The 20,314-nt window shown below is 43.6% G+C and overlaps 1 protein-coding gene across 2 annotated transcripts in view; it reads right to left on the minus strand.

Annotated features, from left to right (window-relative positions):
- LOC106586106 (ERO1-like protein beta) overlaps positions 1-20,314 on the minus strand; it is a 35,239-nt gene that overhangs the window by 12,350 nt on the left and 2,575 nt on the right. For both annotated transcript variants that reach the window (XM_014172973.2, XM_014172982.2), the window contains exons 2-8: positions 19,345-19,464; positions 17,238-17,321; positions 12,210-12,251; positions 6,008-6,090; positions 5,757-5,830; positions 3,339-3,459; positions 19-65 (exon numbers count right to left, since the gene is read on the minus strand). In XM_014172973.2, coding sequence (XP_014028448.2) covers positions 19-65; positions 3,339-3,459; positions 5,757-5,830; positions 6,008-6,090; positions 12,210-12,251; positions 17,238-17,321; positions 19,345-19,464 — 571 coding nt within the window. The remainder of the gene's footprint in view (positions 1-18; positions 66-3,338; positions 3,460-5,756; positions 5,831-6,007; positions 6,091-12,209; positions 12,252-17,237; positions 17,322-19,344; positions 19,465-20,314) is intronic.

Consider the following 20,314-nt stretch of genomic DNA (forward strand, 5'->3'; position numbering starts at 1 on the left):
TAGAAGAGTATCCCTTACCTCTGGGCGGAACCAGTGGGTTAAGGGGCCGGTACACTGATCTGGGCCTGCAAACCACAAACAATGGGCAATCAGACACTATACTCTATGGATTTATCAAAATGACATACAGTCAGGTCCATAATTATTGGCACACTTGGTTCGATCCCGGGCTGTATCACAACCGGCTGTGATCGAGAGTCCCATAGGGCGGCGCACAATTGGCCCAGCGTCGTCCTGGTTAGGGTTTTGCCAGTGTAGGCAGTCATTGTAAATAAGAATTTGTTCTTAACTGACTTGCCTAGTTAAATAAAAGGTTAAATAATAAAATAAAGACAAGCAAAAAAACGAGCAAAAAACTATTAAATAAATTATACAAATACTGAGCTATATTGTATGTTAAAAAAAGGGAAATTTTCTTATTTTATACTAACACAATTGGTGATTGGCACGCCTGTTTTTAATAGAATAGCACCCTCTCCTTGCGAGGATAACGGCACTGAACCTCTCTCTAAAATGCTTTGAGATTGGAGAAAACGTTGGGAGGGATCTTAAACCATTCCTCCATACAGAATCTTTCCAGATTATTCTCCTGCTCTTATGGACTGCCCGCTTCAATTCAAATCACAGGATTTCAATGGGGTTCAAGTCTGGAGGCAGATGGCCATTGCAAAATGTTGATTCTGTGGTCAAGTAACCATTTCCTTGTGGATTTTGATTAGTGCTTGTGTTTATAGCCTTGCTGGAAAATCCATTTGAGGTAACCAGGTTTTTGGCAAATGTCCTGGTACTTCGTAAAGTTCATGATGCCGTCAGGACCAGTGGAAGCAAAACAGCCCCATAACATCAACAATTAACCACCATATTTTACCATAGGTATGAGGTACTTTATTGCATATGCTTCCCTTTTTTGATGCCAAACACCCAGCACTGGGGCGTGGCCAAAGAGCTCTATTTTGCTCTTTGCTACCTTCTCCTCCCTCCTGAATCCTCCTCCCCCTCCCCCTCCCTCTCTGCGGATGACTTCTTCAACCATTTTGAAAAGAAGGTTGACGATATCCGATCCTCGTTTGCTAAGTCAAACGACACCGCTGGTCCTGCTCACACTGCCCTACCCTGTGCTTTGACCTCTTTCTCCCCTCTCTCTCCAGATGAAATCTCGCGTCTTGTGACGGCCGGCCGCCCAACAACCTGCCCACTTGACCCTATCCCCTCCTTTCTTCTCCAGACCATTTCCGGAGACCTTCTCCCCTTCCTCACCTCGCTCATCAACTCATCCTTGACCGCTGGCTACGTCCCTTCCGTCTTCAAGAGAGCGAGAGTTGCACCCCTTCTGAAAAAAACCTACACTCGATCCCTCCGATGTCAACAACTACAGACCAGTATCCCTTCTTTCTTTTCTCTCCAAAACTCTTGAACGTGCCGTCCTTGGCCAGCTCTCCTGCTATCTCTCTCAGAATGACCTTCTTGATCCTAATCAGTCAGGTTTCAAGACTGGGCATTCAACTGAGACTGCTCTTCTCTGTGTCACGGAGGCTCTCCGCACTGCTAAAGCTAACTCTCTCTCCTCTGCTCTCATCCTTCTAGACCTATCTGCTGCCTTTGATACTGTGAACCATCAGATCCTCCTCTCCACCCTCTCCGAGTTGGGCATCTCCGGCGCGGCCCATGCTTGGATTGCGTCCTACCTGACAGGTCGCTCCTACCAGGTGGCGTGGCGAGAATCTGTCTCCGCACCATGCGCTCTCACCACTGGTGTCCCCCAGGGCTCTGTTCTAGGCCCTCTCCTATTCTCGCTATACACCAAGTCACTTGGCTCTGTCATATCCTCACATGGTCTCTCCTATCATTGCTATGCAGATGACACACAATTAATATTCTCCTTTCCCCCTTCTGATAACCAGGCGGTGAATCGCATCTCTGCATGTCTGTCAGACATATCAGTGTGGATGACGGATCACCACCTCAAGCTGAACCTCGGCAAGACGGAGCTGCTCTTCCTCCCGGGGAAGGACTGCCCGTTCCATGATCTCGCCATCACGGTTGACAACTCCCTTGTGTCCTCCTCCCAGAGTGCTAAGAACCTTGGCGTGATCCTGGACAACACCCTGTCGATCTCCACTAACATCAAGGCGGTGACCCGATCCTGTAGGTTCATGCTCTACAACATTCGCAGAGTACGACCCTGCCTCACACAGGAAGCGCAGGTCCTAATCCAGGCACTTGTCATCTCCCGTCTGGATTACTGCAACTCGCTGTTGGCTGGGCTCCCTGCCTGTGCCATTAAACCCCTACAACTCATCCAGAACGCCGCAGCCCGTCTGGTGTTCAACCTTCCCAAGTTCTCTCACGTCACCCCGCTCCTCCGCTCTCTCCACTGGCTTCCAGTTGAAGCTCGCATCCGCTACAAGACCATGGTGATTGCCTACGGAGCTGTGAAGGGAACGGCACCTCCATACCTTCAGGCTCTGATCAGGCCCTACACCCAAACAAGGGCACTGCGTTCATCCACCTCTGGCCTGCTGGCCCCCCTACCTCTGAGGAAGCACAGTTCCCGCTCAGCCCAGTCAAAACTGTTCGCTGCTCTGACACCCCAATGGTGGAACAAGCTCCCTCACGACGCCAGGACAGCGGAGTCAATCACCACCTTCCGGAGACACCTGAAACCCCACCTCTTTAAGGAATACCTAGGATAGGATAAAGTACTCCTTCTAACCCCCCCCCTTAAAAGATTTAGATGCACTATTGTAAAGTGGTTGTTCCACTGGATATCATAAGGTGAATGCACCAATTTGTAAGTCGCTCTGGATAAGAGCGTCTGCTAAATGACTTAAATGTAAATGTAAATTTTCATGTCATCTGACCATAGCTCCACCTAGAGTTTGATAAATGGCATTGTGACTTGGATTGGAACCAGTGCTATGGTCAAATGACATAAAAATAAAGCTCTTTGGCCACACACACCAGTGGTGGTTTTGGAAAACAGAAGCATATGCAGAAAAGTACCTTGTACCTACAGTAAAATATGGGGGTGGATCTTTGATGCACACATGCCAATAATTATGGACCTGACTGTACATCAGACCAGTGAAGAGAGGGAAGAAGCTGAAATATTTCAGCTAGCTACAGATTAGGGAACATGTCGCTTATGTGGTGTGTGTGAGTGGACTGTGAGCGAGTAGGCATGGGATAGATTTAGTTCATCTGTGTGTAAAACTGCATTCACTGTTCCTAGGCCGTCATTGAAAAATAAGAATTTGTTCTTAACTGACTTTCATAGTTAAATAAAGGTAAAATATTTTTTTTTACAAAAGTTTATTTTGTGTGTGTGTGTGTCTCACTTGAAGCAGTTCTCCTCGTAGATGCTGTTCCACACTCTCCAGGCTGAGGGGCCCTTGTAGCCAGTGTAGCGCTCCGGGTTTAGGAGCAGGTCCACATAGTCTGCATCTGGTGACGTCTCATCTGACAGAAGGTGTGAGAAAGAATGAGAGAACATTGGGATGAATGGATAGATGAATCCCCTTTCACTATTGCGATACACCTTATAAAATGTATCTTGTCAATGTTAAAGGGGTATTTGTTAAAACCTCTTGGGGATAGGGGGCAGTATTTTCACAGCCAGATGAAAAACGTACCCAAATTAAACTGCCTGCTACTCGGGCCAAGGAGGTAGGATATGCATATTATTAGTAGATTTGAATAGAAAACACTCTGAAGTTTCTAAAACTGTTTGAATGATGTCTGTGAGTATAACAAAACTCATATGGCAGGCAAAAACCTGAGAAAATCCAACCAGGAAGTGGGAAATCTGAGGTTGTAGTTTTTTCAAGTGATTGCCTTTACAGTATACAGTGATTTAGGGTTCATTTTGCACTTCCTAAAGCTTCCACTAGATGTCAACAGTCTTTAGAACCTTGTTTGAGGATTCTATGGTGAATTCGAAGGGAATAACAGCCCAAGGAAGTAGGTGTCCCATTATAAGGCATGGGTTCAGTCACGCGCAGAGACTTGGGAGCGAGCTGAGTTCATATTCATTCCTAAAGAGAACGGATAGGTCCGGTTGGAATTTTATTGAAGATACATGTTAAAAACAACCTAAAGATTGATTCTATACATCGTTTGACATGTTTCTACAAACTGTAGTATAACTTCTTTGACTTTTCGTCTGGACTAAGTAAATCCACGTTGTGGATTTGGATAGTGAACCTAACGCGCGAACAAAATGGATGTATTTGGACATAAAGATAAACTTTATCGAACATTTATTGTGGAGCTGGGATTCCTGGGAGTGCATTCTGATGAAGATAATCAAAGGTAAGTGAATATTTATAATGTAATTTCTTAGTTTTATTGACTCAAAGATGGCGGGTTTCTGTTTGCTTGTTGGCGTCTTCTGGGCTGTACTCAGATTATTGCAAATTGTGCTTTCGCCATGAACCTTTTTTGAAATCTGACAAAGCGGTTGCATTTAGGAGAAGTGCATTTAGAATTCGGTGCATAACAATTGTATATTGATCAAAGTTTATGATTAGTATTTCTGTAATATGTGTGCTCGTTCATCGGTAGGTTTGGAGGGAAAACATTTCTGAACATTACGCGCCAATGTAAAATGGGGTTTTTGGATATAAATATGAACTTTATCGAGCAAAACACACATGTATTGTGTAACATGAAGTCCTATGAGTGCCATCTGATGAAGATCATCAAAGGTTAGTGCTTAATTTTAGCTGTATTTCTGGTTTTTGTGACGTCTCTCCTTGCTTGGAAAATGGCTGTGTGGCTTTTCTTGTTTAGGTGGTGTCCTAACATAATCTAATGTTTTGCTTTCGCCGTAAAGCCTTTTTGAAATCGGACAATGTGGTTAGATTAAGGACAATCTTATCTTTAAAATGGTGTATAGTACTTGTATGTGTGAGAAATTTTAGATTTTTGCCGTTTTGAATTTGGCGCTCTGATTTTTCACTGGCTGTTGTCAAATTGATCCCGCTAACGGGATCCACCTGTTAAGGGGTCACTAAAAGGGGAATTTCACTGAATTTCACACATTTGCACACACTGTATACAGATCTTTCTATTGTGTTATTGACTGTACGTTTGTTTATCCCATGTGTTTTTGTCGCACTGCTTTGCTTTATCTTGGCCAGGTCACAGTTGTAAATGAGAACTTGTTCTCAACTGGCCTACCTGGTAAAATAAAGGTGAAATATATATATACATTTTTTAAAATAAGTTTGTCAGATGTTTTCACATCTCGAAAGTGACTGTCAAAGACCAAAATGCATTACTGGCCTGCTACACTACATGCACATTCTTTGCAGACCATGAGAAGCTCCTATTATGTCAGAAGCGTGGCTTCACGAGAGTATTTTGCAATTCCACAGACAATTGCGTAAGATGCTCGATTATGTTCTGGAGGGAGAAGTGTTAGAAAATATTCACTAGCAAAGTCTCCACCTCTCTAAACAGATACTCTCAGACAGTCACAAGCGTTTGCCCATCATAGATTACTGAGAGTATAATTAAGCTTTGGTTAAATTTTCAAGATTCGTTGAGTAGCTCACGCCCGAGAACAATTTATAAAAGTGGTTCTTGCACACTGGCCTAAAGTTCCAGTGTAGCAGGTAAAAAACCTACTGCTTTTGCAACACCCCACTCTAGCACCAATGTTAGAAGAAATACACCAGCCTCAATCCCATATGAATGGAAAAGATAGGCACTGTCTAAAATAAGCATTGAAGTGGAAGAAGAGTGGGCCTTACCATCCAGCTCACAGAAGTGGTCCTGTGCGTCATCGTGCCGGGCCCAGTCCTCAAAGGCCTCTTTACTATAGTTACTATAGGAGAGAGGAGGAGGAAAAGTAATACAGCAACCACTCTCGGACAATGCTTTCATTCATCTGAAATAACCGCCATATTTTGGAATGTTGGTTTAGTGGTTTCTTATCCAAACTGATGCCCATGTATGTATGAGGCCTTTTAGGGAAGTAGCATGCGTGTGCGTGTGCTCTTACCTCAGGGTGCTGTTAATAGCCCCCAGGTCTTGGGCTTGTTCACAATCTACTATGTCCGTGTTGGCGTTGGCCACCTGGGAATACTGGCCACAAGGATACAAAGAGAAAAGACCATTAGCTAGATTAAATAAGATAACTTTAAAGTAAAAATGTGTAGCCTAAGAAAAATGCTACATGTGGGTCGTTCAATTTGATTTCAATCACTTTTTGATGGCACCCCTTGTGATTTGAACAAAACTTTCAATACACATTTGCCCATGGTTACTTTTTGAACCTGAATGCCAAAACAGATAAAGATGCTCAAAGTTTAACCATTTCACATGCTCTCATTACCGGTGTCCCCAAGGGCTCGGTTCTAGGCCCCTTCCTTTTTCCTCTCTATACACCAAGTCACTCGGCTCTATCATATCCTCTTATGGTCTCTCCCATCATTGCTATGCAGAAAACACGCAACTACTTTTTTCATTCCTCCCTTCTGACACCTAGGTGGCGACATACATCTCTGCCTGCCTGGCATATTTTGGATGTCAGTTTAGATGTTAGAGCTGAGAGCTGCTCATCCTCCTGGGGAAGGCCTGACCGCTCCAAGACTACTCAATCATGGTCGACAACTCCACGGTCCCCCTCCTAGGGTGCAAAGAACCTTGGCATTACCCTGGACAACACCCTGTCGTTCTCTGCAAACATCAAAATAGTGACTCACTCCTGCAGGTTTACGCTCTACAACATCTGTAGAGTACAACCTTTCCTTACATAGGAAGTGGAGCAAGTCCTAATCCAGGCCATCGTCCTATCCCGTCTGGACTACTGCAACTGTCTGTTGACTGGGCTCCCAGCTTGTGCCATCCCGTCTGGTGTTCAACCTTCCCAAGTTCTCCCATATCACCCCGCTCCTCCGTAGACATTGGCTTCTAGTCAAAGCTAGCATTCACTACAAGTACCATGGTGCATGCCTATGGAGCACCAAGGGGAACTGCCCCTGCCTAACTTCAGGCTGTGCTCAAATTCTACATCCTAACCCGAGCAGTCTGTTCTGCCACCTCTGGTCTCTTAGCCGTCCCACCCCTACAGGAGGTCAGCTCCTGCTCAGCCCAGTCAAATCTCTTCTCTGTCATGGCATTGGTATTCAAAAATCTAAATCAAACACTTTATGAGAGCCTATGAGCTCATGCTGCGCAACATTTCTATAGGCTTTGCAATTGCGGAAGAAAACGGTTGACAACTCCCTTGTGTCCTCCTCCCAGAGTGCTAAGAACCTTGGCGTGATCCTGGACAACACCCTGTCGTTCTCCACTAACATCAAGGCGGTGACCCGATCCTGTAGGTTCATGCTCTACAACATTCGCAGAGAACGACCCTGCCTCACACAGGAAGAGGCGCAGGTCCTAATCCAGGCACTTGTCATCTCCCGTCTGGATTACTGCAACTCGCTGTTGGCTGGGCTCCCTGCCTGTGCCATTAAACCCCTACAACTCATCCAGAACGCCGCAGCCCGTCTGGTGTTCAACCTTCCCAAGTTCTCTCACGTCACCCCGCTCCTCCGCTCTCTCCACTGGCTTCCAGTTGAAGCTCGCATCCGCTACAAGACCATGGTGATTGCCTACGGAGCTGTGAAGGGAACGGCACCCCCATACCTTCAGGCTCTGATCAGGCCCTACACCCAAACAAGGGCACTGCGTTCATCCACCACTGGCCTGCTGGCCCCCCTACCTCTGAGGAAGCACAGTTCCCGCTCAGCCCAGTCAAAACTGTTTGCTGCTCTGGCACCCCAATGGTGGAACAAGCTCCCTCACGACGCCAGGACAGCGGAGTCAATCACCACCTTCCGGAGACACCTGAAACCCCACCTCTTTAAGGAATACCTAGGATAGGATAAAGTAATCCTTCTAAACCCCCCCTTAAAAGATTTAGATGCACTATTGTAAAGTGGTTGTTCCACTGGATATCATAAGGTGAATGCACCATTTTGTAAGTCGCTCTGGATAAGAGCGTCTGCTAAATGACTTAAATGTAATGTAAATGTAAAACAGAGTGATGGCCGCTATTAAAAAAGAGAATCCCATCAGTTTTCTATAGGTTAGGCCTACTATATTTATTTCTCTAGGTTAGGCCTACTATATTTATTTCTCTACTTTCCTAATATGCTTATATTTACAACTGGAGAATAGTCTACCTGGCTGGCATGAAAATAAACCACGGAGAAAAGCGTCCTCCATTCACTATTTAAGTGCATAGATGACATGTATTTTTCCCGCTGCCCCCGTTTCGATACAGGTGCATGATAATGGTCCATTCTAAATCAAAACAAATGTCACACATATATAAGACAAGATTAAATCAAGAAAAGTCTGAAGGGTGACAATACTAGCCTATCACTTGTAAATGATGCCCAACATAAGAAACTGGCTTCTTTTTTACAACTTTTTCTAAACATAGTCGCACACCTCATGTAGCCTAGCCCATAGGCCTATGTTTTAGTAAGGTTTGTATCACAACTAAAGTGGCCAAATAACTTCTTAAAATTAAGCACATTCATCTGCTTTACAAGGCGTGTAGACCCTAACTGGCATACATAAGCAGCGCGTGAGTTTCAAGTTTGGGGAAGATCATTTTCACCATAAAAAGGCACCTTTATAATAAAAGCGTCATATGCATAATCGCATTTGCGGTCACTTTAGATAATGGTGTTTTCCGCTAATGGAACATTCGCGCTTATAGCCTACTACCATGTGCGCATTGCTGCGCCTATAATGTGAAGAAACAGCGTAATAGTTTAGCAACATTTTAAGCTAAACGTTCTGATCTGTTGCGGCAGCCACATTGCATAAATAAGGTGTTTTGATGCTAGTGGTTGTATTAATTTGGGGTCTATCACATCCCACAACTGTCCCAGACTATGTTTGGAATATTTATTTCTGGCACAGAATAGGTCGACTTTTGTACTATGGGGGATAGTAGATTGACATAGGCTAGTGCTTTTGCTGTTCGTTAGGCCTACTCATCTTGTTGGCTAACAAAGTAAATGTGGATAGTTTTTCCAATATGCACCTCGGAATTGGATAAGGACAAGCAGTTGCGTCTCCGATGTGTCCATCTTCATTTGTAGCCTGTGAGAAAGGCCTGATCACGTGACAGAGAGCCATGTGAGTGAGAGGGCTTCCATTGCGCAGCGCACTCAGTGACAAGGGCACAACGCAGCACTCCGGTCCGCAAAAGGCATGGATTATTTTAGGGTGCATTACGGCCCCGCTGTGAAATTCGAGCCATTATCAAGTGCTTGTCAAATTGTGAATGAGAGACTATTGGAGTGTGTACAGCCTACGCAAAAAAAACAAGGCAGAGCTCATGCATGTCAAGCTACTTTTCTCCAATCATCATTAGAATCAAATCACGCAGCCTTACAATGTATTAAAAATCTAAACATATAGGCCAACATTTGTAGAACAACTAAAGTTACATTTACATTTTAGTCATTTAGCAGACGCTCTTATCCAGAGCGACTTACAGTAGTGAATGCATACATTTCATAAATTTTTTCTCCGTACTCTAGTTACATTAATAACTAAATTAAGCTTATAGGAGTACCTATTTCTTTGTTAACCACTCAACACAAAAATAGATGCATGTGCACACTCCCTCAAATCACTGAGACATTTATATTTTATTTAGCTTTGTTGAATTGTATTCTTCATACTATAAAATAATGCTAAATGAACTAGTGTAGCCCACAGCCATTTGGCATAGCCATATCAGGACCAAACATAAGGACAACTCAGAGTATGCTATTCTCTTCAGATCATGCTTCTTTAGACCTGTCCAAAACAAATAATGGATTTATTGTGAAGGTGTAGGCTATATTACATGGATTTATTAGAAGCCAGGAGATGCTAAATGTGTATTTGTTAATAAACAGTCAATTACCGTGAGACCGACAGTTATTTGCTTGACAATCACCGGCTGAAGAAAGTTCATGCCTGCCACAGCCCTAGGTCAGACAGCCAGGGAAGATCAGTCTACGGAGCTCAGGTGAATTTTACAGTATATTAACAATATCAGTGAATGATACAAAGTTAAATCTTGAATTGATGGGTAGACCTACAGTAACTACAGGACAGCAGCTTAAGTTTAAGGCTACAGTCTGGGATTTGGGAATAATGGTCCTTTCAATTACTGAACCATTGATTCTATTCTTGGATAATATAATGCATGAATGGACACCAAGGTAATTATTTTTCATGCCTCATTTTAGGAGGATCAGATGGTGACAGGGGTATCAGCAGGGTCAGGCAGCCAGGGAACTGCATTTTTGCAGTTGCAACACTTTATTCTCTCTGTGTAGCAAACACTGGACCAGCCAGATGCTATTTTAAGGCAGTCTGACAAACGTCCAAAGTTGATTTCAAACTGTATCAAGGCTTTTCCCGATGACACAAAACATGTAAAACAAAAATGTGAGGAAAACCTGGTAGAAGCTATTGATGATGGTGATGAATGGATACAGATGTGTTTGGATGCCCAGTCATGTTCATATCATCTTGCACATCAAATACTGCAGTTTAAGGCCATTCATAGAACAAAGTATATGCCAGTGAAACTGAATTACATGCACTCAGAAATGTCATTCCTCTGCTGGAGGTGTAAAACACAAAAGGAGACATATTTGCATATGTTATGGTCTTTTACTTAACTGACTTGTTAAATAAAGGTTAAGAACAAATTATTATTTACGATGATGGCCTACACCGGCCAAACCCGGACGACGCTGCACCGCCCTATGGGACTCCCAAGCATTTGTAGCGGCTAAGAAATGTATTGCCATTAATTGGAAGGTTAGTTATCCTACCACAAGTCTAAAAAGCTCGTTTCTGACCACTTCTACCATGGACAAATATGTATGTATTAAAAGTTTTGTTAAAATCAAAAAGGATGCAGTCAAAAGGTGATTGAAATCAAATGGAACGACCCATCTTTGTTATCAATTACGCTAGGCTAAATCCATCATATAGGGCTCCCTACTCTGTATACTTCAACTCGAGCTCTTCACACACTGTCTGCAATAGGATTCAACTTTTTAAATAGAAAGTCAGTCAAGAAAAAAAATACCAGAGGGGCTAAAAAAAATTGGTTAAGCTAACGCCACATGCAACAAAGCATAAAAAGCTAAATAAACAACTCTGATGTGCAGTCAGCTAATGTTTCGTCATGACCTCACACACAAGCACCTGCTGTGCTTCTTCCTGTGGCATGGCTACGTCACCAGCCACATAGCATCTCTAGCCAGCACATGCCCCTCTGTGCCTTCAGCTGTGAGAGAGCATCACCACAGCGCTAACTGCGAATTTAATCAGCCTTTTGCCTCACACGTCTCCAGTAGCACACTTAGCGCTAACCCCTAACACTGGAGGGCGATGTGACAAAAATCCTCACACAACAGACCACACAATAAGGAACCAGAGGCCTCGGGAAGTCAAGCCAGATGTGGCTAATAAACTACTGAAAAGTTTTGAAGAGCTGTCTGGCTTAACGCTGTTGGTCGAAAATCTATGAGATGTGGCTGATTTCATTAAAGTTGAAAAACAAACCTTGCCCTGCACATAATGTAGCCTATAGCCATGTAACTACCCCTAGCTCAACCGATGTGTCCAAACATAACCTTTTCCCATTAACTAAAGATAGAGCAGGATTTGACCTTGCCTGCCAATCAGTCCTGATAACCAACAAACACTAGTGGGTCATTACAAGACAAACAAAAGGCACTACGCCAGGGTCGTGTTCATTAGTGTACACTGTAACAAAACACTTTGCAGAAGAGAACAAAAACAAGCATTTGTAATTGGACAAAAATCAGATAGTACCCACCTGTTTCACTCCTCCTCATGCCTACTGAACACGACCCAAGCGTTTTCCAACAATCATGTCTCTCGCTTCCCCCCCCACTATAATAAATATCCAACTATAATACATTCTTCGAACAATACATTTACACAGTATTATCTGTTTAACTTACTCCTTTGCCCTAATTCTTTTAAAACATAGTAAGTACACCCCTGTTTCTTTGCCATATTGCATGAAAATCGAGAGTGCATATGGTACATTCTCTTTCCTTTCATTTTAATGTGTTTGTAGAGTGTGTTTGTATTCATTACAGTTGAATGACTGTTGAGTGAATGCCGTCTGTCTATCTGGGGAGAGACCACCTTACCCTATTGTAGTTTCCAGACTTTATTCCCACTGGAATCTTGCTCTGTAAACAAACACACACAAAGAAAACTGATGGGACATCACTGTCAACAATGCAGAAAGCAGGTCACAGAGGCAAAGCTATAATTAACAGAAAACACAGATTAAAATACGAAGACTCGGGAAACACTATATTAACAATTGTAAATTAATTTGCCCCTAGCCCTGGTCTCTTCTTGTAGGCCTAGATCTAAAATAATTAGAATGATTAGCAATATTCCAAGATGGCGAAGCCGTGCAGATGTTGTTTGTCAGTCTCCCGTGTAAATTTTGTATTTTTCGTCTTTTTTTCTATACATTTTAAATCTATTTTTCCATTTTTTTATTAAATATACCTTAAATATACCTTCCGGCAACCCGCCTCACCCAATGTGATATGGATCTGCTATTTTTAGAACTTATAGCCAGAACCTAGCCAACAGAAGCTAAGTAGCTAATTAGCTACTAGCTATTTAGTCATTGTTAGCCACTGCTAGCGGCCTTTACCTTTAGCACAGACACCAGCCACTACAGACTAATCTGTAGTTTCCCGTGTGGCTCAGTTGGTAGAGCATGGTGTTTGCAATGCCAGGGTTGTGGGTTCAATTCCCACGGGGGACCAGTACGGGGAGAAAAAAATATGTATGAAATGTATGCATTCACTACTGTAAGTCGCTCTGGATAAGAGCGTCTGCTAAATGACTAAAATGTAAAAAAAATAAATGTAAAACTTGTAGCCTGCATAATACTTGCCAGTCTGCACAGCGCGTTATCAACCCTGAGCATATCGGATTGTTTTTCTCCACTAAAACACCGGATTCCTGCCGTAAGCCCTGGACCATTACTCCTGATCGTCGCAGCTTGCTAGCTGCCACCACCGAGTGGCTCAGCCCCGAAGCTAGCCTTGAGCCAGGCCCATCTCCCGGCCTGCTCAGTGGACCCTATGATCACTCGACTACACAGCTGATGCCTCCCGGACTCTTCACTAACACGACTAGAATCCACTACACCACCGGATTCTTGCCGTAAGCTCTGGACCTTTGCATCGGATCATCGCTGCTACCGAGTGGCTATAGTGGCTAATGCCCTTGTCCCGAAACTAGCACCAGTTAGCCGCGAGCCAGGCGCATCTCCCAGCTAGCAAGCGAAATTACTCCAGCTACAATACCTCTTTTGCCAAATGGCCTGGACCCTTTGTCGACACGGATCCCCGCCGTTCCATCACGACTGGTCTGGTTGTTGTCTTACCCGTTGTTGACTTAGCTAGCTCTCCTAATCAACACCTGTGATTGCTTTATAGCTTTGTAGCCTTCCCTGTAGCTCAGTTGGTAGAGCATGGTGTTTGCAACACCAGGGTTGTGGGTTCGATTCCCACGGGGGGCCAGCAGAGAAAAAAAATGTATGAAATGTATGCATTCACTACTGTAAGTCGCTCTGGATAAGAGCGTCTGCTAAATGACTAAAATGTAAATGTAAATGTCTTTATGTCTCTCTAATGTCAATATGCCTTGTATACTGTTGTTTAGGATAGTTATCATTGTTTTAGTTCACTGCGGAGCCCCTAGTCCCACTCAACATGCCTCAGATACCTCTTTTGTCCCAGCTCCCACAGAAGCGGTGACCTCACCCAGCATAACTAGTGCGTCCAGAGATGCAACCTCTGTAATCGTCACTCAATGCCTAGGTTTACCTCCACTGTACCAGCACCCTACCATACCCGTCTGTACATTATGCCCTGAATCTATCCTACCACGCCCAGAAATCTGCTCCTTTTATTCTCTGTCCCCAACGCACTAGATAACCAGTTTTGATAGCCTTTAGCCGTACCCTCATCCTACGTTGTATAGCATAAATCATTAATGCCTTCAATAACCAGAACATGAATAATATTCAAGGTGGACGAATGCATTCTCTTTTATAACGTATTGGAACGAGGGTACCCAACATGAACTCGCGCGCCAGAGTCTAATCGGCCATCACCGTTCCATGGCTCTTGTTCGGTCAGATCTCACAGTAAAAGACTCAAAACACTTTGTAAAGGCTGGTGACATCTAGTGGAAGCAATAGGAAGTGCCAAAACATTAATCAACCCCTGTGTGTTTCAATGGCATAGGCTTAAAGGTAATTCAACACATCAGGTATCCACTTCCTGTCAGAAAATGTCTCAGGGTTTTGCCTGCCAAATGAGTTCTGTTATATTCACAGACACCATTCAAACAGTTTTAGAAACTTTAGGGTTTTTTTCTATCCATATATAATAAGTATATGCATATTCTAGTTACTGGGTAGGATTAGTAACCAGATTAAATCGGGTAGGTTTTTTTATCCAGCCGTGAAAATACTGCCCCCTAGCCCCAACAGGTTAACTCACTGCTTTAGCACACTCCGCCAACCCTGATGTCCTTGCCGTGTCTGAATCCTGGCTTAGGAAGGCCACCAAACATTCTGAGATTTCCATCCCCAACTACAACATTTTCTGTGAAGATAGAACTGCCAAAGTGGGAGGAGTTGCAATCTACTGCAGAGATGGCCTGCAGAGTTCTGTCATACTTTCCAGGTCTATGCCCAAACAGTTCGAGCTTCTAATTTTAAAATTAATCTCTCCAGAAAAAATATGTCTCTCACTGTTTCAACCTGTTATAGACACCCCTCAGCTCCCAGCTGTGCCCTGGACACCACATGTGAATTGATTGCCCCCCATCTACCTTCAGAGTTCGACCTGTTAGGTGACCTAAACTGGGATATGCTTAACACCCCGGCAGTCCTGCAATCTAAGCTAGATGCCCTCAATCTCACACAAATTATCAAGGAACCCACCAGGTACAACCCTAAATCCGTAAACATGGGCACCCTCATAGATATTATCCTGACCAACTTCACCTCCAAAAACACCTCTGCTGTTTTCAAATCAGGATCTCAGCGATCACTGCCTCATTGCTTGCATCCACTATGGGTCCCCGGTCAAACGACCACCCCTCATCACTGTCAAACGCTCCCTAAAACACTTCTGCGAGCAGGCCTTTCTAATCGACCTGGCCTGGGTATCCTGGAAGGATATTGACCTCATCCCATCAGTAGAGGATGCCTGGTCGTTCTTTAAAGTAATTTCCTCAGCATCTTAAATAATGCCCCTTTCAAAAAAAATTTGAACAAAGAACAGATATAGCCCTTGGTTCACTCCAGACCTGACTGCCCTCGATCAGCACAAAAACACCCTGTGGCAGACTGCACTAGCATCGAATAGTCCCCGTGATATGCAACTTTTCAGGGAAGTCAGGAACCAATACATGCAGTCAGTTAGGAAAGCCACGCTCAAGGTACTAAACGATATCATAACCGCCATCGATAAAAGACAGTACTGTGCAGCCGTCTTCATCGACCTGCCAAGGCTTTCGACTCTGTCAATCACCGTATTCTTATCGGCAGACTCAACAGCCTTGGATTCTCAAATGACTGCCTTGCCTAGTTCACCAACTACTTCTCAGACAGAGTTCAGTGTGTCAAATCGGAAGGCCTGTTGTCCGGACCTCTGGCAGTCTCTATGGGGGTACCACGGGGTTCAATTCTGGGGCCAACTCGATGTCGCTCTTGCTGCTGGTGACTCCCTGATCCACCTCCATGCAGATGACACCATTCTGTATACATCTGGCCCTTCTTTGGACACTGTGTTAACAAACCTCCAAACGAGCTTCAATGCCATACAACACTCCTTCCGTGGCCTCCAACTGCTCTTAAACGCTAGTAAAACTAAATGCATGCTTTTCAACCGATCGCTGCCCGCACCCGCCCGCCCGACTAGCATCACTACTCTGGACGGTTCTGACCTAGAATATGTGGACAACTACAAATACCTAGGTGTCTTGCTAGACTGTAAACTCTCTTTCCAGACTCACATTAAACATCTCCAATCCAAAACTAAATCTAGAATCGTCTTCCTATTTCGCAACAAAGCCTCCTTCACTCACGCTGCCAAACATACCCTCGTAAAACTGACTATCCTACCGATCCTCGACTTTGGCGATGTCATTTACAAAATAGCCTCCAACACTCTACTCAGCAAACTAGATGTAGTCTATCACAGTGCCATCCGTTTTGTCACCAAAGCCCCATATACTACCCCACCACTGCGACCTGCATGCTCTCGTCGGCTGCCTCTCGCTACATATTCGTCGCCAGACCCACTGGCTTCAGGTCATCTATAAGTCCTTGCTAGGTAAAGCTCCGCCTTATCTCAGCTCACTGGTCACCATAACAACACCCACCCGTAGCATGCGCTCCAGCAGGTATATCTCATTTCCTTCCAGTTCTCTGCTGCTAATAACTGGAACGAATTGCAAAAAAAATAAAAAATTCGAAATAAATATATATATTTTTTTAAATTGCTGAAGTTGGAGACTAATATCTCCCTCACTAACTTTAAGCATCAGCTATGTGAGCAGCTTACCGATCGCTGCAGCTGTATACAGCCCATCTGTAAATAGCCCATCCAATCTACCTACCTCATCCCCATATTGTTTTATTTACTTTTTTGCACACCAGTATTTCTACTTGCACATCATCATCTGCACATCTATCACTCCAGTGTTAATTTGCTAAATTGATATTACTTCGCTACTATGGCTTATTTATTGCCTTACCTCCTCACACCATTTGCACACACTGTATATAGACTTTTTCTATTGTGTAATTGACTGTTTGTTTGTTTATTCCATGTGTAACTCTGTGTTGTCGATTGTGTCGCACTGCTTTGTTTTATCTTGGCCAGGTCGCAGTTGTAAATGAGAACTTGTTCTCAACTGGCCTACCTGGTTAAATAAAGGTGAAATAAATGTTTTACAATTTTTAAAATATAGCAATAATATCTCCACCTTGTTGTAGCCCACATGGAATTTTTACCACATTTCCAATACTTATTTAACCATTTCAGACCTACAGGAGGTGCCTGTGGGTAATTAATACTAGGAGTCGATGTGGAGACCAACGTAGATAATTGTGGGTTGGGTGAACTGACCTCTGGGCAGGGCTCCACTTGGCAGTCCTTGATGGAGCAGTGGCTATCGTCGGCCCAGAAGGGACAGGGCCTATTCAGGTTGACCTGTGGAGAAGAAAAGGGAAGAGTTGAGATGGCATGGTATATGCTATAAAAGTGACCAAGTCACACAGAGATGTGATGTGTTGGAGACAGGCAAGACAGAACAGCTAGGCTAAATTCACTCAAATAATGATGTCAACAACTGATTCAGATTCTCTTTCCATTGACGCATTTCAGGGACGAGCTCCGCCGTAAACGCCACGGGGCATTGTTGTTGCTGGTGATCTCTTTCCTAGTCGTGCTCGTCATTGGATATGTCAACCTCATTCGAAGGCGACAGTATGAGAAGAATACCTGATAATCATAAAGGTGACACATTGATTGTGGGGTCAAAATGTTGCTTAGTCAATGGGATGGTGACAAGTAGAGCAGCAGCTTACTGATCAGTGGTAGACCGAAACGTAATCGGAATATCACACTAGGGGCCAGATGAGTATTCTGAAAATATTAATTATGTTCCTATGAGTCTATTCTTCCTTTTCAGAGTTCCTGATGGGATGTTCACAGTGGGAAAAGGGCAATAGACTCTGCCTTTAGAATGAGATGGCTTAGTGTGTATGAATGGCGTATGAACGCAACAGCTGGACTCACATTGAGTGACTTTTCTTTAACTGCCTTCGTGAAAATATTAAGTGACTCAAATGGGCCTAAATGTCTCTTATGGATTCTAGGTGTCGGGAGAGCGTTTGAGCAGTTATACAAATGTAACAGGGGACAGAGTGCTGTTGTCATAGAGAATGATATCATATTTGCATCAGGTTCTACAAATGGGCAACTCGTAAGACTGTCTAGGGATGCAAAAGAGGATGATTGGGAAAGACGGATGACTAAATGTTTAACCACTGGACCTACTGTATTTCCCTGTAAGATTCAGTTACATCCACACGGTGGTGTCATCCTCATGCACTCTTTCTAATAAAGTTCCAGTATGAGGAGCATCTAATTTTCACACTTAATGTACCTGACAAGTATCACATACAATAATAATAACGTACGGTCAATGTGTTTCTGCTGTAACTAGGGCCCATGCAAGTTTTTCAAACGGAAAATGTTTAGCAACAAAAACAAGCCTTTCTTAAAGAAGGGTTGGCTGACAACTTCACAAAAATGATGCGCAAGCATCAGTGAGGCAGAAGGCCGTGTGGGGATATGATTCTGATAGCTAGCAACAATGACAAGAAGCTGCCATGTGGGGAATCGTAGGTGGCTCGTTTTAGCTCATTGCATCTTGTTGTGATGTTTTGACTCATGTCATGCCTACGCTAATATGGCTAAAATTAGCCAGCTAGATAACCAACAACACTAACGATTTATTTGAGAGACCACAAGTGCTCATTTATAAATGTTTTCAACATGTCAACAATCTAAGTTAACCCGGTCTGTTTTGTGCCATAGTTGTGCATGCGTCGGTTTAGTTGCTAAACAACCAACCCTATTGGACAAGTTCAGGTTAGTCCCGTCTTATTTTGGCCAGTTTGAATCCGTTTGGTTCCTAGTGAATAGACCCATGGACATTATAACATAAATAGGAGTAGCACAATTAACTTTTTATTCAAGAAGGTTGTCTATTTGCTGTCAATTTACAGTCAACCCTGAAGCAGACCTATTCCAACTAGAACAGTAGTCCCGGGTGGAGACATCCAATGCAGTGAATACACAACAGAGCAGCGTCCACAAACTCTATGGGGTAGGCTGAAAAACATTTGCTTGGCCTATTTGTTTTAGATTAGCAAGGAACTGAATTGGGGAGGGTCCCTTTATAAGCACTAAGTACTACGGGTTAAGAGCCATTGAAGCTCAAACAAAGGTATTGTTATAAAAAAAAATACAAACCCATTTGAAAATACAGGTAGTCAATTAGCGTAAATCCACAGTAGTAGGATTGTTTATTGAGGGATTACCTTTAGGACACATTTTTTTAAACTATAGTGCAAAGACAAACGCAAAACCTTACGGTCTGATGATTTTAAGGGCATTTCTACTGCTCCTCGTCCTCCACTGTTGGGGCCTACTATTTAGTACTTACCCTGTAGTACCTGAAGTAGTCGCTCTCGGTCAGCTTCTGAATGCGGGGGTAGATTTTGAAGTTGTTGAAGACATCAATGCTCTCGATGTCACAGAAGCAGTCATCCAAGACGCCTGTCAACTGAGGGGAAACAACCGGAAAATGCCTCAAGAATTATGGGTGTACACCAGTGTTAATTTTGTCAACAAAATTAGTGACTAAAAGATTTGTCAAACACTTCTTTTTCAGTGGCAGTTGATTAGACTATAACTGACTAAATAGACCCAGGAAAAACAATAACTAAACAAAAAAATATTGTTCATTTCAGTTGACTAAAACGAGACAAGACTAAATTATCTCTGTGGTTAAAATCAGACTTTTTTGGAGAGATTGAGAGCTTTCCAGTGATAAACACAAATAATACTAACAGTACAGATGCACAGCACGGCTCTGTTCAACAGTGGGAAGGACCCGCCACACAAGCCTAGCCTACATCAGCTGGTGAGCTGTGGGGGAAAAAAAGCGATGAGTGTGGGCAGGTTAGGCAGGCAGACAGGCTCTGCTCAAGCGTCGCCGCCGATTATACACATCATGCAGGTGACTCTTTTGCTTCCCTGTAGCTAACCAGTCACCACCAGATACCCTTTGCCTCGTTAAGAAACACAAGCTGCTTTACGAAATTAAAAACAATAGCAGCATTAAGTTTAACAGTAAAACAAGCAGCATTGGCGGGCCGTATTTTACATTCATAAAGCTTATCACGGGCCATTTTAAAACTAGGCTACTTGCAGACCGGACCGTTAACCATGCGTTTAGGCTACACCTTGTTGGGATAACACTCTGCTCGGAAGCAACGCTGACTCGTCAAAGTGTCTATCGGAAGGTCTAATTAGGCCCTACACTCTCCATAATATTCCCTCCCTCAGCTTTGGGACACTTTGGTGCAAATGGAGGGCCGGGGACGAGGGGAAGATATGGGATTCAGTCAAAA

The sequence above is a fragment of the Salmo salar genome, chromosome ssa02 (assembly GCF_905237065.1).
Source record: "Salmo salar chromosome ssa02, Ssal_v3.1, whole genome shotgun sequence".
NCBI lineage: Eukaryota > Metazoa > Chordata > Actinopteri > Salmoniformes > Salmonidae > Salmo > Salmo salar.